The following is a 24,141-nucleotide window of genomic DNA, read 5'->3' as shown; positions in this document are numbered from 1 at the left end:
TATAAATATATCTTACCAAATCATAGGATACCGGCTCGACGCCTTGACCCATGGTCAATTTCTCGGCCACCGACTGTGGCAGCATTCGATGCAGCAGATCCTCCGTCTTCATCTTTTCCTCGCAGAGGAGACGCGTGCGCTCGGTGACAATGTCCTCCAAGTTGTTGGCATACTTCTCCATCATTTCCATCATTTGGTCCATGATGTTTTTGGTCTTACCGCCGCGCATCTTTTTCAATCGATTGCTAAATGGAAATACTGACTTATTTAACTTCCATTAGGCTATCCACAATTAAAAGTCATTACCGTATGACACTGAATTCGGGTCGCTCGTCGGGGTCTTCGGCCCAGCAGTCCCTGATGCAGGCCAAAACATAATCCGGACAGGACTCGGCCTCGATGATGGACTCCACTTCCGGCCGAAACGGATCCTCTCCCTTAAGCGGTAGCTTCTTGACATAGTCCACGATTTCCTTTGGTTCAAAGTTGATTTGTCCGAACGGACCCTTACGACTAAATATCTCGTACATGATGATGGCAAAAGCGTAGACATCGCCCTTCTGGCTGCCGTGTATGTGATTCCGCAGCAGTTCCGGAGCACGCCAAAGTTGGTCTACAAATGAAATGTCGTTAGTTATATTTTAAATAGAGAAAAGTTCGAAAATTCTCACTTCGATAATGCTGATGCTCCCCGATGGACTCGTTCTCGGCACACTGGCGCAAATCGTGCAGTCCGAAATCAGTTACTTGGAGCATCCAACGTGAGGTGACCACGCAATTGGAGGACTTAAGGTTGCCATGATAGATCAGTTGAGAATTGTGTATGTAGATCATGCCCTGCAAAGGAGTCAAGCAACAAGATGTTAATAGTAATTATGACTTGTAGAGCTTTGAATCTATTTTCAACATATCTAGAAAAGCCAATCATGAAGAGATTTAAGCCACTATTGTATTGATTTCAATAAAAAATGTTTACTATAGTTATCAATTAGATTTGATTTATTATTTGACTGGTATACAATTTTTGATGTATTGGCTTTGGCTAATTCTTCTACTCACCTTAATGAGGTCGTGGATGAGTGAGGCAATAAATAGATCATCCAGTTTGATGTCCTCGTTTTCGATGATGTCGTAAAGACTGCCTTTGGCACAGTAATCCGTGACTAGAAGGATGCGCGTCGGCTCCACGCTAGCGCCAATGAAGCTATTGATGTTGTCGTGTCTCAGTTCGCGCAGTAACCGCATCTCTTTCATGATCTCCCTGGAAATGTCACGCTTTCGGGGGAACTTCAGCTCCTTGATACGGACCACAGCGCCACGCAGGCGACCTGTGGAGGTTACAAACTGGTTGGTCCAGCGGGAACCATAGCTCTGGGCACTCATCAAACTGACCTGTAAAAGGGTTTAATAATACAATTTAGTAAAGAGAAATGAAAAATTAAAAATATGCATTTACTTTGCTGGGTGAGGAGACAATCTCGTTGCCGGAGTAACCCTTGATATCGTTGGGATCGATCTTCCAAAGTAAGCCCTCGATCTCCAACTCAATTTTCCACTTTCGATATATGCTCATGGTAATCACACCGGAGCAAAAGAGCAGCACGCCCAAAACCACGGCGGCAACGGTCGACGTGTAGTGGGTGGCATCCTTTTGGCAAAGTTCGTTGGCAAATCCGCACATCGGTTCATCCGTGGGCTTCTCACCGCCTGATGGCCAATCTATTGAGCCATTGATCAGCTTGTACTCCTGCCGTACACAAGAAAATTAACATAACTTGATGAGTTGAGGTGAAAGTTTTTGAGGCACTCAACATAAGCGGGAACCAATTGAAAGAAAGGCAAACTAAAAAAGAGAAGACGACTCACTCACTGGAAGTTCTTCGCCTTGGTGAAAGTACGCTACAGGAACCATGTGATATTTGCAGGGTATGTTGTTGGAGTTATTCCACTTGTGGGGCTTGTAGGCGAGGACCGAAAAGTTACCTTCCGAGTCGCCATACTGATCGATCTTGATCTTGGATCCAGTGATGCCTTTACGGAGATGTAATAAAACCATTAAAGCTATTCTTCATAGTCTATCCGCTCACATTAGAACTTACTCATATAAGTACGGTTTTTGATTATGGTATCGATCACCCGAGTTCCGTTGCTGGCCACTTCAAAGATCACCTCATCAGTAAGGACTCGTGTCTCCTCACGCAGCATTTTGTCTACAGCCCAGGCATAAAGCTTAACCGAATCGTACAGGTAGGCGGCATAGATCGATATGAACTGAATATCAAAGGAAAGGTATTAAAAAGCGATTACGAAAAGGTTTTTTTTGAGTACTTACCTTGTTAAAATTACTTTCAACAAACAGCTTGGGAATCGATAAATTAAACGGCGGTTTCGAGCTATATTTTTGCACTTGTTCCGTAAACTGTATGTAGTCCTTCGTTGGGGGAGTGGAGGCCACGACGAGCAGACTGCGGGCCAGTTGGTTGAAGTTCTCCGTGCTGTGGCAATTCGACATAAGAGCTATTTGATCCACTCTGCGCAAGTACTTTTCTGCCTCCCTGAAAAACAAAATCACGAAACATTTTAAAACTAATTCAAAATGATTACCCCATTTAAATTACCTTTCGGAGTAGACCATCATGTCAACAAAGATCACCATATACTCGCCTCGAGCAAACAGACCCGAGGTCTCCATGGAGCTCATGAAATCAACGAGACTATTCGCCGTCCCAAGGAATACGTAGATCCGAGTGCGGTTCATCGTACTCTGCACTAGCTGTTAAGGGAGAAGATCGTTAAATATAATTAAATTATTTAGTTGTAATTCATAGGGCCAAAACTATTAATATAACCTTACCTGATACCAATACCCTGAGCGACAGCAGTCCAGCATCAGCTCACAACATTTGGCCCGATTATCGATGAACGACTGCTTGTGGTTTATAGTCATATTTCGCTTGGTGGCCTGGTCTTTGAGAAGATCTGCCACCGGAGCCCACACATCCTCGTACAGAATGGAGAACTTTTGCCACGCATAATACCGCAGGAGGGCAAGCAGTGATTTAACGACCTGAAAAATACGAAATTTAATATGTGCCATGTGAGCTGTATATCACAAAAAATGTCAAAGGATTAAGAAGAATGTGCTGGGGTCAGGGCACATATCATTATTTTTGTTTTCGTTTTAGCTACACCTTAGGAAAATATCATTACCACTATTCTTTAAAATTAAATAATTTAAACGTTTCCGGTGAAAAAATGTTTAAATTTATCATCAAAATTTATCAAATTGTTTCAGCTAAAACAACTTTAAACATTTTATTTTAGGATGGCCCAATTGTACAAAAAATCTAAGTTTAATAAGATTTAATCTGCCACTTTTTTCCAAAACTTCTGACAATCAATAATTTATAAATATATTATTATATTATTGAATATAGATATTGAAAAATTTTTGCCTAAATGCCTTTTATTTTAACATTTATTCACAGACAAAAAAAGCATCTGATAACTGTTATTAAAAAATATATTTTTGTAGAATTATACTTTTTTAATTGATTGTTATCTTCTTGTTCAATTAATAGTATTCTTTTTATTTATTTATATCTTTACTTATAGAACTTTTCATGTGCCCACAATAGTACAACGTTGAGTTTTCTTTTTGCTTGCGTTTATATCTGTGCTTTCTTTGTCTTTTTTAATTTGGCCGTTTGCTGTCCCCGACTTGAGGATAATCCACGGCTAAGTAGCTGTCCCTGTCGAGTCACAAAGGCACCGCAGGGATGTCCACCCAAAGCCTTCTGATACCCACCCATCCACCCACTTGTCCCAACCATCCACCTGTTGCCCACTGTTTACTCACCTGCGTATCTGGCGGTTCAGTGCGGGCGAATGTCGGTATGGCGGATGCACGGTACTCTGCACATTTCTATCGAAACGAGAAAAAGACAAAAAACCACCATGAAATGAGCAATTTAGTTGCATAAAATATAATGCGATGCGTGAAATTGTCTGCTGGCGAGCCAAGATATAATAAATCAGACTCGCGAAATACGTACATAGGAAATCATTGGAATGTTTCGACTCTGCGAGACGATGGCCTCCACATAGCAAGGTCCTTCCGGGCCGAAAATGGTAGCGATGCCATCGCATATCATCTCCGTAATGGCTTTGGTGGCCAATACCGTATCGCCCTTGGTGTCATTCCAGCGCAGGTCCAGCGTCACATTTGGCAGCAGATAGGGATCTTTGTTGACCTGTGTTCGGGAAGAAAGAAAAAAATATTATCAATAATGTGAGGAGTAGATAAAGTATTTTCTTCTAACGGATGATCGGAAACACTTTATTCTAAATTTTAGTTTAAAGAGGTTTTAAATGAAAGACAAATCCCCTTCTTTCTGTACTGCATCCTATAAATTATTATACTTAAACTTAAACTCGAGCCGTTTGTAGGTATTAACCTTTTTTTTGTATTTAACCTTGCTGTTATAATTTTTAAGAGGTTGTTAAGTTTACAAAGAAAAATCTCTGGATTCCTGTTTTCGGATTCTCAAAATGAGAACATGTACTCAATATGTTAAACGAAACCGATCAATTTAAATTTGAAACTGTCTACAATTTAGTTAAATGTACATCTTGCTAGGCTCTGCTCGAGTAAAATGTTTATTGTGAGTTCTTAATGTAGTTATCCCTGTAACAAACTTCTGGAAATGACTGATTTATATTTATGACTTAATCGTAGCTACTACATATGCACTTACCTCATCCAGGGCCATAGTCAGGGCACCGGATATGGCCAGTCCCTGGCGCGTCTTGAGCTCGCCAGTGAGTGCCGTTAGGTAGCCGACTGTGAGGACGGTGCGATGATTGCTACAGTCGCGTACCGCCACCGACAGCAAGAGTAGTAGATTAAAGGGCCAACGCGTCATGGCCCCTTAGGCCGGGGCCGTTCAGCGCGACGCCTATGGGTCCCAACAGATTCTCACACTGCAATGAACGAAAAAGAGGAGGTTGGAGATCAGAGCAGGGACGACCAGGAACCGAAACTAAGTGAGGATGCAATTGAAACTGCCAAGGGCACCCTTTGCATAATAAAAATGCATGTTTGACAAAGCCAAACACAAATAGAAAACAGCATTCTCAACGCATTTCAGACACTTGGCTTGATTCAGATGAAAGAACTAGCAAAGGAAGCAAAGAGCATACCAACTGGTCAGTACACAGGGAATAATTAATATAATTTATATATATATATAAATATATTGTTTTATTTTAAATACTACATTTACACAATTTTCTGGATTAAAAATGTGAAGTTCTATTTATAATTTAAATGAAGTGTGTTTAATCAAATAATTTATTATAACTGGCTTACGTGTCGTATGTGTAATTTGTATTTACGAATACATTTATTGCCCACCAAAACCTACACATTTTTTTCTAAGAAATATATGAGATATATTTTATTACATATAAACTTAAATTTTTTTTTTTATTTGAAGTTTTTAATAAGTTTTTGTAAAATGTCGAAATGTCTGACTAACAAATTATTATTTATCTGCAGCATAACAAATATGATGTAATCAAAATTGAATGACAAAGTAAATAATTTTTTTCTGTTTAGCAATAAGCTGTAGCTACTGGGATCCGGCAGGGATGCGGAAGAAAATGACTTTAAATGTGCTCCAGCAATAGGATGGCAAGCAAGTGCCCACGCAAGCAAATGTCAAATGCCGGATTTTCAAACTTCAATATCGTTGACCATTTGGAAGCGAAAACGAGCGTAGGAATTTTTTAATTAGTCTTTTCAGTACTTTGGAATGAGCTAGTGGCAAATCACTGATAAGTAGCTTACTGGCGAGGCCTCTTTCATCCGGCAATTCCATTTATCCTCCCACACTGGACCTCCCGTAATGATGTGTGCACAGCTTGTTAATATTAATTATGCATGCGTTGATTTTGTCATTATGCAATCTCGTTTGAGGCATTATATATATATCATTTTGTTTCAGGAATTTGTTTGTTATTTCCTCCACCCCAATGAAATTCTCCTTTTATTGTCCTGATTGTTTGCGCTGAATAAGTGAAAGCTTATTCCATGGGATTGGATAACAAACCTGTTCGGTTGGATAATGGCGTCTCTCATTCTTGTTTGCCTTTATTATGCTCTCGTGTAAGTTTAATTAAAAGAATAAATAAAATACCAAAGTCCTTATTAAACAGAATGAAACAAATTTATTTATTTTATTTTTAAACCAGATAATTTTTAAAGAAGCTGTCTTTATGAACATTAAAAAAGGTCCGTCCAAAATAAAACATTTTTTAACACTTCTTTTAAAATAAGTTTTACAATTTAAGTTTAAAAAATTGAAGTTTTAAGGTAATTATATTAAATAACATAGAACATATGTTCGCAAAAGTTACTATGCTTGAAAAAATTTGTATACATTTTTTTTGAAAAGACATCATTAGAAAAATAAATTTCATCAAATATGTTCGACAAACATTTATATTTTTGCAAGTAAATATTTTATTACTCTCAGGAATTTTAGGAATTCTATGATTACCTACAACAGGGTATCTCTAAGACTCTAAGACAATCTTTGAGCACCCCTATCTCAATCAACAAGAATCGACGAAATGCTCACGCCACCATAAATTAGGATTTCCGACACACTTCACATACCATATTTGTTTCTTGAAGCTGTTTATATTTCGCGAATGTTGCAATTTAAAATTAGAACTACTTGGCCGGCCTGGCTTTTTTTTTTGGCGCCACTGATAAATATTTGCGTACCATTTTGACACAATGCGAAACGCCATTCCGAGAACGCGCCAATAAGGAATTTAAATTTAGTTTAAGTGTGGCTAATAGAAATCTTTTTTTCCGAGAATTTAGATTAGCAACTCAGCGATAGTTAGGCCAAGATATGAGGCATTATCTTACGAAAATATCTCATTAGTTTCTATTTAAAGGTTTTATCATATATATAGTATGTTTAAAAAATTTTCTAGCGTGCCTTTTTATGATTAAATAATTTTTGTTATTGTTAAATAATGAATGTTATTTATAAAGAATTGGAAAAAATAACTTTTAAAGTATCCTAAATTTTGGCTGTTATCCTTAAGTGTTCTTTCATAAGTCTTCTGGTTTCTCATATAAAAAATCTTACCAGAGAACTTTTCGCTACAAAGCTTTAAAATACAACAATTAACATATTGAAAATTAGTATTAGTATTGAAACTAACCTCAAACTAAGCGAAAGAGATTACCGACTTGCTATCTTTTAGCATATGGATTAAGCTGCCACTTTTCGAATTGTGTCAGATGGGTACACTTCTAAAAGATCAGATCCTGTTCGATCTCAAATCCCACATCATGTTCGTTATTTGTCAGTGGTTGGTCTAGAAATTTTTTGTTTTTTCAATTCGAAAGTTTTCACCTTTTTCCGTCTAATACTCCTCCGGCAAAAGACACTCAAAATTCAATGTTTGCTTGAAATCAAAAGCCCGTCCTTAAAGCGTACTGGAGAGGAGTCGCCGTCGTTGTCGCTGACACGCCGAAAACCTGAGTTCGATTCCGAGTCCGAGGGGCCAGAGCTGTTGACAGGGGGAGGGGGTTCCCCAGATCCAACTCCAAATCCATACGTTCGCCTTGAAGCCGAGGGGTCGTCGCTCTCGTGAACTATGTGACAGCGGCACTTTGTGGACAGCGCCAGGCCCGGGTTTACCATTGGGCCTCCGGAGCAACGGGAGCCGGAGTCGCATCCTGAGATTACGACGCCGCCGGGCACAAGTTCCGAGGAGCAGCAGCAGCAGATTCCCGGGTAAAAACGAACCCCGAGCCATGGCCATTCACGAGCAGATCGACAACCTCAACATCTGGTGGTTCCCCCGCGACTTCTGCCAGTCGCGCTTTGGCGAATTCCAGCAGAGCGGCACCAACTCCTGTACCCTCATATCCCTGATCCTGGCCGACAAAGTGGCCAAGGCGGAGAGGTTCTATCACAGGGTATCCGATCTGCCGATGCGGGGATGGGAGCTCTTCGGCAATGCCATGAACGACGGGAACAATGTGTACCACAATGTGATCACGACCAACACACCGCAGGCCAGGAATCTCAACCTAAACATTCCGGACGCCATTGCGGCCATTCGGTCGCAGCACAAGATGAACTTCCGCCTGGAGGAGTGGTTCTACACGCACATGGAAGCCGATCCCAGCCATCCGATGTACAACCGGAATGTGGCCGTGCAGCTGTCGCGGATTTTCCAGATCACGTTGCAGGTGTTCCAGCAGGCCAATGGGCGGGACAACATGGCCTCGCACCTCTTCGCCGCCATCATCGCAGACAGTCGAACGGTGATGGTTACCTTCGATTTCCGGGCCTCGATCGTCGCCCTCTTCGACTCGCACCAACACGGGCGGGATGCGGGCGCCGTTTTCGCTCAGTGCACGCTCCAGAACATGGACGACCTGCTCTTCTGGTTCATCAGCATGCTGCACAACGTCTACTCCAGCCGACCCTCGCTCTTCGAGATCTCCTTCCTCAGTTCGCAGCCGGGTGTGGCCAAGCGCATACCGCCGGCCATCAAAAGGATCGCCGGGGATTTGAAGAAGCCGGTTAAGATGAACACTCCCAGGCCTTCGCACTGATCGCGTGGCAGGAAAACTCCATCCAGTACTCCATCCACTTTCAAGAGGGCACGGGCCAACACTTTGGACTAGACCAATTTAACGGACCATTTACGATCAAAATCTCAAAGTCTCCGTAGTCAAACTTGTGCGTTAAGGACGTTAGCAATGAAAATTCAAAATTTTCAGTAGACCATAAACCAATAAATAACGAACACCATTTGTTATTTTTTTCTTAAAGGAGAGAATTTAAACTTTTTGCATGAATACATTGTGCACCGATTACTTAAGCCTTGTAAATTCGAGAGAAAGACAAAATGTCACTCAAATCGCAGAAATGTTGAAATCCTTTAGTGGGCAATTAATCTTAAAAACAAACTACATTTGTAAAAAAAAAGAATGATTTATTCTTTAATATTCCTATTCTTGATATCCCTAAGAATATTCATATTTATTTTATTTATCCACATATTTAATTAGCTCTAATTATTGAAGCTTCAAACAATGACGGTAATGCAAGTCACTTGATCAACTTTTAATTTAATAGGAGTCAAGTTTTCATTCTTAACTAACTTTCTGAAATTCCAATCCACAGTTTGTACTTTTACCTCGCACTTTTGCGCAGCTGGTGAGATATACAAAAATGGAATACATATAGTTTATGCCGAATTTAATAAAGTCACTAAAAAATAATTTAATTGTGAAGACGTATATACCTTTCCTTGTGGGTGGATGTGTGCGCTTGTGTTGATATTTGTTTATTTATAATTTCTGTTACCTAATTACACTTGAGTAAACAATTAATTTAAAAGACTCGAACATCTGCGTGGGGTATTTTTTCCTTTTTGTTGTTGGTTTTTTTAGTTTTTGGCCTCCCTGCTAACCAAAAATTGAATGGCTTTAACAAATAAAATTAACAAAACAAGAATTAAAGTTGAACTTTGTAACGGGAATCGAGTATGTAGTGCGCGTGTGGCTCTGCTGTATTTTTCTCGACTTCTAATCAAAATGAGTTAAATAAACACATAACGTAACCTATTAAGAACTTAGTACGTGACAACAATTTAAATATTTATAAAGTAAACAGAGAGTCCGAGAGAGCGAGAAGCGAAGGAGGAGAGTCTAAAAATAGAATCACATATCAAAGAAAATATGAGAAAAAAAATCGAAAACAGAGGCGCAAGACGTGATAAAACGTTTAACGTTAAATGTGAAAAGCAGGCTGAGAAGTCAAAACAGAGAAATAGAGAAAATGAGAGAATTGAAGAGAGAGAAAGAGCAATGCATCTGAGTTTGTAATCAACAAACAAACAGCTACAAGTTGTGTAATATAAAAAAATATATCGCGTAGCCGCAACGTGGACCGTATTTCATATACCGCGCTCTTTTTCTCCTACTCTCTCTCTCCCTCTCTTTCCTACAGCGCAACAAGTTGCAGAGGGATTTTTTTTTTGTTTTGGGGCGGGGACCCGCTTTTATTGCACTGTTCAGACGAAGTTGTTTGTGGCTGCACGTGTGTACACACACACACTTGCGTACAAATTGTCTGGTTGTCTAAAAATAAAACCTGCATACTAAAAATAGAAACCAGACGCAAACACGACAATCCATTGGCCAGTGGATAAACCAACACGACATTACACATTTTAACAAACAAACATCACCAAGGGGGTTCCCCGGGGGGAGCAGCGATTTTCGAGAAATAAGAAATCTAGGGGTTTCCCAGGGGGGTCGGAGGGGGGGAATAAATAAAAACAAATACCACCGCCCCATAAAAATGTGCGTGCCTCAGTCGCCGACAATTGTCATCGACATCCACAGTATTGACTCACTACCGGGTATATTTAATACTATATCACACGCCATTCCACCATACCAAGCTATACACAGACCCATTCTCAGTTTCAGTTCCAATTCAATCTCTACGTCTGGGCAAGCGATTGTGTTCTTCTGTATTTACGAATGTATATACAAACATACATATGTGCGTTGGACTCTTAATTTTATTTCTTTGTTAAATGTGATTTGAATGGAACAGGAGGTTCGCTTATTATTGGGGTAGGTTGAAGGTTTCCAATTAAGTTGAACGAAAAAAAAAGGTTTCCGAAAACAAGGCAATATTCGATCAGATATAATAAGCGTTAAGTAAGAATGATCAAATTTATTTTAAAATAGTAATATTGAACCGGTTTTTGTATATGTTCATGTTTGGTAGTTTAGGCGTTAAGAAAATCAAGAAATCATTAGTTTTTCAAAACGCTGGTTGTTTAATATATAATTGATCTACATTCGAGTTCGAGAAATTGTTATCGCATACAAATTAAAAACCATACATTTTGTTGGAACTCCTCGGGTGTAAAAACACAAATAAATACATTCATATGTGACGTAAAAATCAGAACATTTTAAAATGTTTTAGCTCTTATCTTTGTTTTTAGCGAAGCCTAACAACAGCTTTTCACGCAACATAACAAACAAAAACTAATAAGAAAGAACAGATGCTTAATATTTTAAAGTAAGCCTTTAAACTTTTTCCAATTCCCTAGCGAGATTCTATTTATTTTCAATTTACGAGTATTTGTTATTTGCCCCGGTGACAATCAGTTCAAGGACACATACCCACACACACATACAACCCATTTAAATCCTCTTGGTGCCATCAATCATCAACAAGTTAACCCCACAAAAGAGCACACCAACAAAACCCTTTTGCACAATGAAACATTATCTCACCACACACAACACCCACACGTGGAGAGCCTTGGAAAAGGGTTCAAAGGCCTTTATAAATGGGAGCGAGTTGGGTCGGTTGAGCCTTTACTGGCCCACCATTAGTTAGATTATTGGGCCCAAATGTGTAATTTGATTTCATCGTCCTCTGAGAAGATTTCACAGAGAAAGAGAATGTGTGAGAGTAATTTCTAATTAGAAGTGGGTCAAAAAGGACTTCGGTAATGAGAAATGACGGAGAAGCCTTTAAAGTTTATGCTTCACTGAGTGAGTGAAAGTGAAGTAAAGGGGCGGGACGAGATGGAACGGAACGAGACCGTTTGACAGGATATGACAAATGAATGGCAATCTTGGCTCGTAGGTGCTCAATAGCCGCAAGGACACTCCGTGCTACGGAGGAGTGCCATTTCAGGGTGGATTGGTGGTAGGCTGACAGCTCATGTCAGTCGAGCTGATTGCATTGCCTATGGCCAGGAGTAGATATCAAGCTTCGAGGGAGAGGACACACTAAGGATAATATCAAAGATAGATGTTGTACACACATCAAAATGAAAGACACAAAAAAAGTATATATTACAGAAATCCTTAAGCATAAATTTTTTCAATTATAATCAGTTTCCTAATACAATTAATCAATTGACATGTTGAAATTTCTACTATTTTGATTTGAGCAGGAATCTAACATCGTTCAGATTTTTTCAACGAAATCTTGTACCCGAAAGGCAATTCACTTTTTTTTTATAAATCTATGACCCTCTGTTATCAAATTATAGTCAAAACGAACTAAGGATAATATCAAAGATAGATGTTGTACACACATCAAAATGAAAGACACAAAAAAGTATATATTACAGAAATCCTTAAGCAAAAATCTCTTTAATTATAATCAGTTTCCTAATGCAATTAATCAATTGACATATTAAAATTTCTACTATTTTGATTTGAGCAGGAATCTAAAATAGTTCAGATTTTTTCAACGAAATCTTGTACCCGAAAAGGCAACTCACTTTTTTTTTATAAATCTATGACCCTCTGTTATCAAATTATAGTCAAAACGAACTGTTCAACTGTTACCAAAGTTTCTCCCTCCTTATTTACCAATCACATTCCGCCTCTTTCTCCGGATTCGTACAATCCGTGCTTGGAATTGAAATCAGGCATCAATAGCCAAATTCTACCAGCATACAATTTGTTGAATGAAAATGAAACAGAACTCCTCAACAATAACAGTTTCATGGCAAACAAACGGACAAAAAACCAAATGATGCAAGAACTTCAATTTGGACAACAAGAAAAAAAACAAGAAAGGAAAGCTAACTTCGGGCGGAGCCGAAGTTGATATACCCTTGCAGAATACTCTGTAAATTATATTCTCCAAAATTATTCATATGATGCATTCTTAATACTCATAAAAAATCCGAACTTCCTAACTTTAACAACAACAAAGTTATGGCATTTCCGATCAATCAGTTATATGGCAGCTATAGGATATAGTCGGCCGATCCTTATGAAATTTGGTAGGTCGGATTGATTGGCCAAATATAAAACCCATAGAAAATCCCAACTTTCTAACTTTACAAACACCAAAGTTATGGCATTTCCGATCAATCAGTTATATGGCAGCTATAGGATATAGTCGGCCGATCCCGGCCGTTCCGACTTATATACTGCGTGCAAAGGAAAGAAGGGTGTGTGCAAAGTTTCAATCCGATAGCTTTAAAACTGAGAGACTAGTTTGCGTAGAAACAGACAGACGGACAGACGGACAGACGGACATGGCTATATCAACTCAGGAGGTGATCCTGATCAAGAATATATATACTTTATAGGGTCGGAGATGTCTCCTTCACTGCGTTGCACACTTTTGACCAAAATTATAATACCCTCTGCAAGGGTATAAAAAAGAAATTGCAAAGAGCTCTATAGCAGAGGCCCCCGACTATGAATTACCGGTTACTCTGTCTTTTTATTAAATAATTATTATCGATAATGTTCTTAGAAATAGTTTTTTAAAGTACATAAACTAATCTGCAGTTGATGCTGATTAAATATCTTTTTACGGGGTAGAAGGTTTGCTTGTTGCCAACTCTTTAACGAATACATCAAACCCATTTTCTCTATTAGTAAGGGATATACAAATCCCAGTAGATGTCATTGTTGGGATAATGGGAGAACAAAAACAAGAGAGAACGCTATAGTCGGGTGCCCCGACCATCAGATACCCGTTACTCAGGTAAAGGGGGTGCGAGGGAGATGGAGATAGAATCTTTGATCACGCATAACTTTTTAACGAATGGTCCGATTTGAAAAATTTCTTCTACATTTCGATAGGTATTGATAAACACAATAAAACTGCATTTTTACTTTTCCGAAATATTTAAATTTTTAAAATATAAGCGATTGTGGGCGTCAGAGGGGCGTGGCACCATTTTGAAACAAACTTGCGCTGCGTAGGAACTGCTCAAATCTACATGCAAAATGCCAATCTTGTAGCTTTTATAGTTTCCGAGATCTCAGCGTTCATACGGACAGACAGACAGACAGACGGACAGACAGACGGACAGACGGACAGACGGACAGACGGACAGACGGACATGGCTATATCGACTCGGCTAGTGACCCTGATCAAGAATATATATACTTTATAGGGTCGGAAACGCTTCCTTCTAGCTGTTACATACTTTTGCACGAATACAATATACCCTTTTACTCTACGAGTAACGGGTATAATAAGGTAACCGAAAAATGAAACTAAAAAAGGACAGGGAAGAAAAGCTTTGCTTAAGGACAGTTTCTTGCTGTACTTATTTACAAAACATTTTAGTCCGTTTTTAGTGACAATAATCTAAGTAGTATGTTTTTGAAAGACGTGTTTATTATTCAAGATAAGTGAGCTAGATATATCTTTACTTACTAAGTTTTATTTTATTTGTGTATCTATATATCTTATAAGCTTATAATGAAAAGATATTTATTTTTATACCCTTGCAGAGGGTATTATAATTTTGGTCAAAAGTGTGCAACGCAGTGAAGGAGACATTTCCGACCCTATAAAGTTTATATTCTTGATCAGGATCGCCTCCTGAGTTGATATAAGCATGTCCGTCTGTCTTTCTGTTTCTACGCAAACTAGTCTCTCAGTTTTAAAGATATCGAATTGATTGCACACACCCTTCTTTCCTTTGCACGCAGTATATAAGTCGGAACGGCCGGGATCGGCCGACTATATCCTATAGCTGCCATATAACTGAACGATCGGAAATGCCATAACTTTGGTGTTTGTAAAGTTAGGAAGTTGGGATTTTCTACTGGTTTTATTTTTAGCCAATCAATCCGACCTACCAAATTTCATAAGGATCGGCCGACTATATCCTATAGCTGCCATATCACTGAACGAAGAAAATGCCATAACTTTGGTGTTTTTAAAGTTAGGAAGTTGTGATTTTGTATGAGTATTAAGAATGCATCATACGAATAATTTTGGAGAATAAAATTTACAGAATATTCTGCAAGGGTATATCAACTTCGGCTCCGCCCTAAATTAGCTTTCCTTCCTGGTTTGTCTTAAGTTTCTTCATTGTCGTAATCTTGAGTGCCAATATAACCTAGTTTTTCTTGGAAAAAAAAAATGCGCAATTGCCTTAAATCCATACTAAATATAATTTGTGTTATTCCAAGGAAATTAATTTAATTTCAAATTCAACAAAGTTCATTGTTGCGAAGTTATTTACGTTTTAAACATTCAGTCTAAAATGTTGTTTTCTTTATTATTAAAAATTATCCAGTAAAGCCAAACATATTTTACACATTCAGTCTAAAATGTTGTTTTCTTTATTATTAAAAATTATCCAGTAAAGCCAAACATATTTTACACATCAAAATGAGTTCCCAAATGGGAAAGTGTTTCTGTTTAAGACCATTCTCGCCACACGAACAAATTGTTGAAGCTTGGATGAGGACCAGAATATGGTGGCAGCATTGTCAGCACATGTGTTGCAAACTGTAATTTCACTTTCAAAGAGGCCAAAAGCGATGCTGATGACGATGAGGCCGGGCTATGGAGAGGGGATCTGAAGGATGGCCTGGCATGCAATGCCATGGCCTTAGTTGCAGCTTCAACTATAACTCCAGCCCCCTTCAGTCTCCTTAACTCCTCCTTGATATGAGGCGCCGTTTTGCGAGCCGTAAAAGGAGACAACCCATGACGGCAGCTTTAACATTTAACAACCAAGGCACAGCCCAAACAAAGACAGAAAGAGAAAGATACAATGCACTTAAACCAATGGCAGCTAGAAAATGTACAATTTTTAAAAAAAAAACTTTTAAAATAATTCGAAGGAAACATCTTGTTTAAAATAAAATATTTTCACTATTGTTAGTGTGTAGGCTGAACTAGAATTCAGAGTACCTTACTTTTTTTTGAATATATCTTCTCTACTATCCAAAAACGCGTAATTTTAGCGTAGAAAGTGTAGTAACTGAAATTTTTTTGAAAAATTGGTTTTGTAATTATAAAGGGTTTCGGAGAATTTAAACTGCTATTTGGGTTCCAATACAACGAACTTAAGTTCAAGGTAAAATTTAAGCAGAATTTTTCAAGTGTATGGAGAGAGACCCACTATAAGGATAGGAGGGGGTATCAACTGGTCATAACCATTTTTAAAGAACGAGTCCAGCACTTCCACTTTGGGTCGTGTGAAAGTGAAGGGCTCGCAGTGACTTTTGAGGTCGCTGCCAAAAATTTAGCTGAACTCAGCTGACAACAACCAGCCGCGAAACATTTATGAGCGTTGCGGTGGAGTTATGAGTGAAGGAGAAGTTTGCAATCTGTGCTGCAGGTCGCTATCGCCATCTCCATCACCACTTTGAACCCTCTCGCTTCCTCGCGGGTTGTCATGCAAAGCAGACTTGGGAGCTGCCGTTGTGTTAGTGCTGCCAAAAAACTGGATTTTCTAAAAATAGACCGTGGGGAAATACTTGAATACGCGCCACATGTGCAACGGCCGCCAAAAGGCACAAAATACAACAGCAAAAAAAGCACAACAACTCAAATCAAGCCAAGTTGCTGGAACGAGAGGCAAAGTCAAACGGCAACTCAAAGCTCATATCTTGTTGGGTGCGAATCCTCCGTCATCATCCTTCTTCTCTCAAAAAAGGGTTAAGTGGTGACAGGAAACAGAATTTCCGTTATGCCCAAAAATAGTCACAGAGGAAAATTCATGCAGTTGGCAAATATAATGCTACAATGCCTTTCGGCCATGAATTCTCGGAATTCTGCAGAGTCTGCAAATCAAAGAGGAAAAATTCCAATTGCTTCAACGACTCAAAAACTGAATACGATATTCGCTTAAGTGATGTCCAGCATCACCACTTTGATAACAAAAATTGCAAATTTTCACAATCACAAATCTACTAAGAGGGGCCATATTTTGAATAATTTTTGCATTGCGAAAATAACTCAAATAAACTTTAAAATTCAATTCATAAATAGCACAACATTATTTATTGGTATCTGAAAATTTAACTTAACTTCGACAGTAGTTTTTACCCAAACCATTTCCTGTACTATTATATTTAAACCAAAATTTACATGAAATGATTTCTTTTTTGAGTGCAGCAACTGAATCGACTCAGCCCGACCAAAACTGCTCAGAGTCCCCAACTAATATTCTGGCTGAATTGAATCTCCTCCAGAGCTAATCAATGCGAGCAGAAAGTTCGCCTATCAAGATTATCCAGTTTCAACGCATCTCTTCCTTTTTGCCTTACCGCCTATTAGAAATGGTTTCTATTTCATCGATGATGCCTTCGCCGGCTCTCAAGAGCATTTGCCAGCCACAGCGTCGCGCCGTGGCCTCGTCGTCGAAGCTTCACATCTGGATGGATGCACTCAAAGAAAATTAGATTACAATTATCAAATCTCCTTTTACTATAAGCTAAAGATAATTAACAAAAACCGTATATGACTTATATATATATATAACTTAACTTCCTCAATAGAGTACTGTACTTTAGAAATACACAAGAGTCTGACAAACTTTCCTTTTTTTTCAGTATACTTACAGGATGGCTTATTTTTTTCATGGAATTGCCCATATGCTGCTTGAAATTTTTATTTCTAAGTACTAAGATACATTTTTCTGATATAGTTTTCTTAGAAAATTGTAATATATTAAATATATATATATATATATATATATATAATTTTCTTAGAAAATTGTAATATATTAAAATCATAGGAGACAGTTTTTAAGAGTGTGTTTTGGCACTTGCTCCTCAGCTGTCCTTGCCATCTTGTCCAGTTTGCGTTTGTTTGGGTGACGGGGTGGCTGCCTGGCTATCTGGCTGGCTTACTTGACTCCCTGGCTGGATGGACTGGCTCCAACTACTTGGGGCTGGGTTGTCTTGATGGGTTTAACAATTTAACAAGTTCCATGCAAGTTGCTGCTGCTGCTGCTGCCTCTGTGTCTGCCATTGCACGCAAAGTGGTTTAACTGGTATTATTATTATTATTTTTATTAACTATAGTGGCCAGTTATATGGCTCATTCCAGCCCAGCTCATTCTCTGCTCTCTGGCGAGAGTCAGCATTCCAAGTCAGCCAAACTCACCAAAAACTAATCTTTTTCCTCTCAAGCTATGTGCAATGTGACGTATACGTAATAATTTCTTGAGTACTTGTGGGCAAACGCTTGTTCATTAATATTATTGTTCCGTTTTCAGCCATTCAATGTTATGTAAAGCGACAGTTCTTGTTCAAGAAAGATATATATAAAGTATAGAGTAAGAGAGGAGGGGGGAAAGCGATAAGAGTCAAGGGTAAGTATGAATTGAGTAGTAAATTACTCAAGTTGCAGCTGTCAAGATGGTAGAATGATTTGAGCCCAGAAGAGGGAGAAACTACTTTTTAAAGGGTTTGCTTAGGAAAAACGGCATAGATTGAATCGGAAGCATATTAAAGGAAGCTGGCAGCCAGTAAATTACAATTGCACTAAATAAAATCACGAAGCAAAGAAGAATCTGTTGAATGAAATACAATGGAACTTCAGAAATTAAAAGTAGAAATACTGATGAGATTCCTTTTAAATATTTTTAAGCTCACTGTCAGCTGGTTGTTTTTATTTTAAAATACAAAAACTAAATCTATTTTCATCCTCAAATGCAATCCCCGTTCGAATGTCATGAAAAATATTCTTTAAATGGCTAATTAAATACAGTTAAACCGTATAGGTTTAAGTTTATGGAGATTTAGATTCAATGTTTAACGAGCAATACATTTTATTTTACTTAATGGCAAATGTGCAAATCATCTACGATTTGAAAAACTATTCATAATTCATTCAGATTTGAGTCCAAACAATGATCTTCTTATGTTATCACTTGGGTGATCAAGAGCAAAAAAAAAGACGACCCAAAACAACGCGTGCCGAAACACATGCCTTACAAAAACAAAAAGAACAAATGGGAAGATTGGGGCAGACTATATAATTCTCCATATTTTTCACTCTTACTCTCTCTCTTAATATGATTCCTCCGAAGCCCTGAGCTGAACGCCAAGGCCATTTATAAATACTTCAGGCTAAAAATAAAATTTGTTGTTGTACCGCCGTGTTTTTATATTTGTTGTTCTTTTTTTTTTAAGCAAACAGAAACAACACCAGCGATTAATGGCAAAGCTATATGCAAACAGCAAATGGCAACGACGACTTGTTCTTAACTCAACTCGAGCCATAACGATATCCAATGCATAAAGCCAAAGATCCCCAAATGAAAATAAGATTGGAAACTTAAAAGTCACAGCTGATATGGCCAGATGTTTTATTAATAAGTTTAGTGTCTACACATGCCAAAGCTCCGAATGGACAAGCGACTAAAAAAAGATTCGTAGCCCACATTTGATGGACTATACAATACTCGACGACCAGGCAAGGCACTCACTCCAATCGTCGCATTATCTCGACTCAGGTTTTATTCGTTTTATTTTGGGGTGTTGGCTGATAACACAGGCAGCGGCCTCCCTCTCTAGCCCTCCGGTTGATTGGAATATTTTTGCACATAAAATTATATTAATAGTATACACAGCACAACATACAATCAAGCGAACGCTCGGCGATAAAAATCGTCTCTTGAACGTCTTCGATTCCAATAAACATAATCATTATAATTCCAGGCAAGCTGGTTTTCTTGCTATTTCCCTACACTCAATTTTTGTCTGTTTTTAGGCGCTACAAAATCGATTTCATACACCTTTATCCCCCACATTCAGTGACCCAAACACGTGTGCACATTAATAAATACGAAATTTATGGTTTTATGGTTTGCTCGAATATAATAATCGAGCAACAGTTGAGTCGATTGCGTATGAAAATCCCATTCGAACTTCATATAAAAATATTTCGATAAATGAACAACAAATTGGTTTTGCAAAAAAAAAGTTAGGTGGGGAAATGCAAAGAAAAAAAGGTGCAGAGTCAGTATGACATTGATTGTGTTGAAAAATGGGAGGTTTTGGGAGAGTTTATTCCCAATGATTTAAGTGGTTTTTTTCCAATAATTTATCTATATCTGCCATATTTGTATAGACTTTTTATTTTGTATTTTCAAGGCATAATCTGGGAAATTTAAAACAATTATTTTTACCACTTGGCAAATAACCAAACCGCAATCAGCACGGATTTTAGCGAGCTTTACTTAAATCAAATGTTTAAATGTTTGGGCAAATCTTTTTAAATACCACAGGATATTATCAACACTCGTTAGTCAGAAAAATCGAAATTGGAATGTACTCGAACGAAATCCATAAGCTGCTTTTGAACCCCCTTAAAGGACCTTGAAAATTCAGCATTTGTAGAAAACCTTCACCAACAGAAAATCTCAACTTAAAAGAGGAAATCGATTAATGGGGTAAAAATCTACTGAAGGAAAGCGGAGCGTTGAGGATTTAAGGAGAAAACGCAAATGAACGTTTGTCCTGGTTTGGCGGCATGCATTTCGTTTGATTCCTAATTGATTGGAATTAAAATAATTGTTAAGCAACAACGCCAACAAAGTGCTAAATACATTTAACCACCCTCCCACTAGAGCACTTTATCAATTCATTGTCGGCCGTTGTCTATTTATTTTGTTATTAAATAATAAGACACAAATTAATGCAATTTGTTTACTCAACCTAACTCAGCCGAACTCAAGGCAGGCGGTCTCTTCTCAATTAACCCCCCAAGAAGAATTGCCGGGCAAAAAATGAAAAAAAATAAGACTACACAAAATAACACTGAGAGGCGAGGGAAGGCAAAGAAAAAAACCTATTTCTATTTTCTGATTAGTCATTGTCTGGCCACGCGACAACCAAAAAAGTAGAAAGCGAAAACGCATTAATTAAGCAGTTAAGGTCTTCCAAGATTACTATCGGTGTATAAAAAATAACCGAGAAAAGAGGAACATCTTAAAACGTGCCCAGCCCAACTGGCGGCACCACTTGAGCCCAGTTCTTCAAAGCCTCTCAATCCACCGATAGCCATTGACTTCCAGGTCACAATATAACAATGCCAAAACTTCAAATCGCATAACAAAAAAAATAGAAAAAAACACAAAACCTCAAATTTGACACCACATGATAAATGGTTTTCTGTTTTTTCATCTGCTAGTTTTTATTGATGCCTCTAGCTACCTGACCAAACTGGATGTGGTTGTTTTCAATTTGTTTTGTCTTCGGTTTTCTTTTCTGTCAGATTCAATTAATTGGCATTTACTCAAATTATCCGATGATGACGGCCAATCAAATACTCTTTAAGTATAATTGGATTTGACGTCAGCTTATCTAATGGCTTTTGATCATTTTTTAAGTGGCACTCTTTGTCTTAAAAATGATGCGTGTTTATTCTGTGGTAAACATTTTGTTTACAATTTGAATTTTATTCAACTGAACTTATATTAACAATTTAATCACATTTTAATTGTTTAATTATTAGTATTTGGATTACTCAGTTTTCTGTTGGGAAATGTGTTTAATACTTTGTTAATTTTTTCATAATTCTCCGAATTTAACAAATCTTGACCAAATATTTTAGCGTCTTTCTACCTGCATTTAATATACCTGTCTATAATTTTTTTCAAATTTGTGCAATTTTGCATGCTTTTTTAATTAATTATCCATAAAAGAGTCATAAATATTAAACCCCAGTTACTTAAGACCTCGCCCGAGAAATGATCGTTAACCCAGCCAACTCACAATTGAGTTTTCTTTTGCTAATTTAATTGCGGCTCGACTCCAGTAACCCATTGACTGATAGGCCCCATTGAACTTGTAACCCCCGCCACCAATCAAAGTCAGTTAAGTTAAGTCTTAGACATTTTGCCGGGGCAGCCAAGTCGTCGCCTCCATTCCATTGATTGATGGACTCGACGTCGCTCTTCTGTGTTCTTCATTCATTACCCAGAGTGTGGGCTTACACATATTTTTTAGCTAATTACCCGGCGCCTTCGACTCCCAATCAAAGTGCTTTCACATATCAAAATTCCCCCGAACACTCACTTAAATTATTAAAAGACGAAAAAGAATTACTTGTCATATACCTATGTACGTAAGTAAAATCGAAACACTTGATAACAGCTCAAGATAACCAAATGAATTTGTCGACAAACAAAAACAAATAGTTAACTGAGGGCGAAACGAAATCGAATTGAACAATATAATCACTTGAAAATGTCAGCTATAAGACCACTCGGGCCGTTCTATAGAGCCAAAACAAAAAACGATCCATCGTCTTTGAATCGCATTTCAAGTGTTGCCATTGACGTTTAATTGCCGCTTAACAAATTTATTCTCCTTACGCTTTTGTTTTGTTTTCGGCTTTGGCTCTGTGAATAATGACAGTTAAAGCTTGTATACATTTCAAGAGATTTTCGTTTTTTTTGTGAAACTAATCGGCGGAGAGGTAGAAGAAAAGGCCGAATCGAAACGGTAGACGATATAGAGAATGACTTTTGTTTGTTATTTTTCTGTGTGTTTTCGTTTTTTTCAACGATTTTTTGTTAGACTTGAACGGCTGCCGGTTGTATGGAAATTGGGTGCCCTCGGCTGACTTCCGCATTACAATGAAAGTGAATAGATAACAGAAGAGGAACAAAAAGTTTGATTATATCTTCCTATTCATATTTGGATGCTCATACTTTTGATTAAAAATGAATAGAGTAAGCTCATTTTATTTAATTTAAAAGAAAGAACGTATTGTAAAATCCAATTTAAAGTGCAAAATATTATACCAACGTTAAACAGGATTAAAATAATAGTCAAAATAATGTCAGCGAAACTCAAGCAACAAATAGATGAACTAGGATTCTGAATAATATATATATATAACATCTGTTACTCTAAGAATAGTGGGAATAATTTTAATTATATCTTCTTAACCTGTTGTTTCCTGACTGAAAAAAGATAAACTATAAATAGAAAACCTCCAAACGAGTTTAAATAAATCAAATAGTCTACGACCATAAACCACAATTTAAATATTGACCAGATGTCAAAGCGAACTGAACTTAATTAAATACTGTACGAAGTTCGCGGCTATTTTTAGGTTTTTCAGATTTGACTGTTTGCATACAGTAATTCCAGAGCTTGAGCTCTGCTAACACCTTTGGCTTAATCAGTTTCAAGCTTTATCCCCCACACACGCCGCAATGCTTAATGAATAAACAACGAATATTTTTTTCCTGTTTTCATAATAATGTTTCGATATATATGTGGATATGTATATAGAGTCGAATGTGTGCTTGGTAAAGCTATATCAATGGTGCCCCAACCAACCGACGTATCATATTACTAATCGCGGTTCTTTGTAACTGCTCGGATTCTATTTTTAGCTGGCGCAAATTCAGAGAGAACAAAATTTATTGTTTATATAAAAGTTATCTTTAAATTATCATTAATTTATCGTGCATAATAAAATGTGTGGCTCTCCATGTCAGCATATTGCTCTGTCTCCATGTGCGAGTAGATTTGTGGCTGAGTGTCGCTAAATGGCGCGAGCTTACAAATATTATATGCTATCATACGAGGTATGGGCTGTGAGAAAATAAATGAAAACGAACTGAGAATAAAATGTGTAAATTACTGTAACAGTTGCTAATAACGATAAGTTTACACAGGGAAGCGGTTGAAGGTTTTTCAGCACGAGTTCAGATAGGAAAATATTTAAGAAAATGGCAACTTCTCAGAAAGTGGTAATATTTAGAAACTAAGACATCTCTCAGCCATTTCTTGAGTCATGTATTGCTAGTCGCATTTAACTCCATTTTTCTTTTAATTGAGTTGGCAACAAGTTAGTTCAGCTGACTTTCTTAGCTCTCACCCTTGTACTTTTCTAGGAACTATAAAAAAAGGAAACATCGTTGTAACCATGAAATAGCCAATAGTTTCGTATTTGCATATCGAACCGAGTTTGTAAACTAAATTGCCAAAACGCTTTTGGCTCTACGAATCTGCGTGGAAAGCAGCAGAAATTCGAACGAGTTTGGACAGCCGCTGATTCACTCTTCTGTTAAAAATCGAGAAATAAACTCGATACTTATATACATACAAACACATATCTGCGATTTATACTCACGTGTGAGATATTGTATAAGAAAGTCGAATTGTATTCATTGCACAAATTTTGCATATGTTCGTTTTTTATCTATGTTTAAATAAGCAATTAACACATTTTAAGTAAACTGCAAGTCGCGAATATTTTAAATGTTGTACATTCTTAGTGATATGTATGAGATATATGAGAAACACAA

General features: G+C 37.7%; 2 protein-coding genes across 9 annotated transcripts in view; one reads left to right on the top strand and one right to left on the bottom strand.

The window, feature by feature from the left end:
* The window catches only part of LOC108041235 (receptor-type guanylate cyclase Gyc76C), a 42,751-nt gene that overhangs the window by 3,306 nt on the left and 15,304 nt on the right, over window positions 1-24,141 (bottom strand). For 7 of the 8 annotated variants that reach the window (XM_044461690.1, XM_044461688.1, XM_044461692.1 and 4 more), the window contains 13 exons: window positions 4,758-4,983; window positions 4,056-4,253; window positions 3,860-3,925; window positions 2,855-3,067; window positions 2,619-2,773; window positions 2,333-2,555; window positions 2,100-2,271; window positions 1,871-2,031; window positions 1,457-1,747; window positions 1,060-1,392; window positions 672-837; window positions 307-613; window positions 17-245 (listed from right to left, as the gene is read on the bottom strand). In XM_044461690.1, the coding sequence (XP_044317625.1) occupies window positions 17-245; window positions 307-613; window positions 672-837; window positions 1,060-1,392; window positions 1,457-1,747; window positions 1,871-2,031; window positions 2,100-2,271; window positions 2,333-2,555; window positions 2,619-2,773; window positions 2,855-3,067; window positions 3,860-3,925; window positions 4,056-4,253; window positions 4,758-4,925 (2,682 nt within the window). In that variant the 5' untranslated portion in view covers window positions 4,926-4,983. Of the gene's footprint in view, window positions 1-16; window positions 246-306; window positions 614-671; window positions 838-1,059; window positions 1,393-1,456; window positions 1,748-1,866; window positions 2,032-2,099; window positions 2,272-2,332; window positions 2,556-2,618; window positions 2,774-2,854; window positions 3,068-3,859; window positions 3,926-4,055; window positions 4,254-4,757; window positions 4,984-24,141 lie in introns of those variants that run through there. The other variant, XM_017119101.2, reaches the window with a different exon arrangement.
* On the top strand, window positions 7,350-8,852 carry LOC108041237. The gene has a single exon (XM_017119103.1). The coding sequence runs from the start codon at window positions 7,844-7,846 to the stop codon at window positions 8,651-8,653; it is 810 nt and encodes a 269-aa protein (XP_016974592.1). The 5' UTR covers window positions 7,350-7,843; the 3' UTR covers window positions 8,654-8,852.

Source organism: Drosophila rhopaloa, unplaced genomic scaffold (assembly GCF_018152115.1).
Source record: "Drosophila rhopaloa isolate 14029-0021.01 unplaced genomic scaffold, ASM1815211v1 contig_47, whole genome shotgun sequence".
NCBI classification, from domain to species: domain Eukaryota; kingdom Metazoa; phylum Arthropoda; class Insecta; order Diptera; family Drosophilidae; genus Drosophila; species Drosophila rhopaloa.
This window is presented reverse-complemented; position numbering and strand designations above follow the sequence as displayed.

Bases quoted from the DNA above. Each gene is read 5' to 3' on its own strand.
- LOC108041237 (XM_017119103.1), top strand. From the start codon at position 7,844: ATGGCCATTCACGAGCAGATCGACAACCTCAACATCTGGTGGTTCCCC.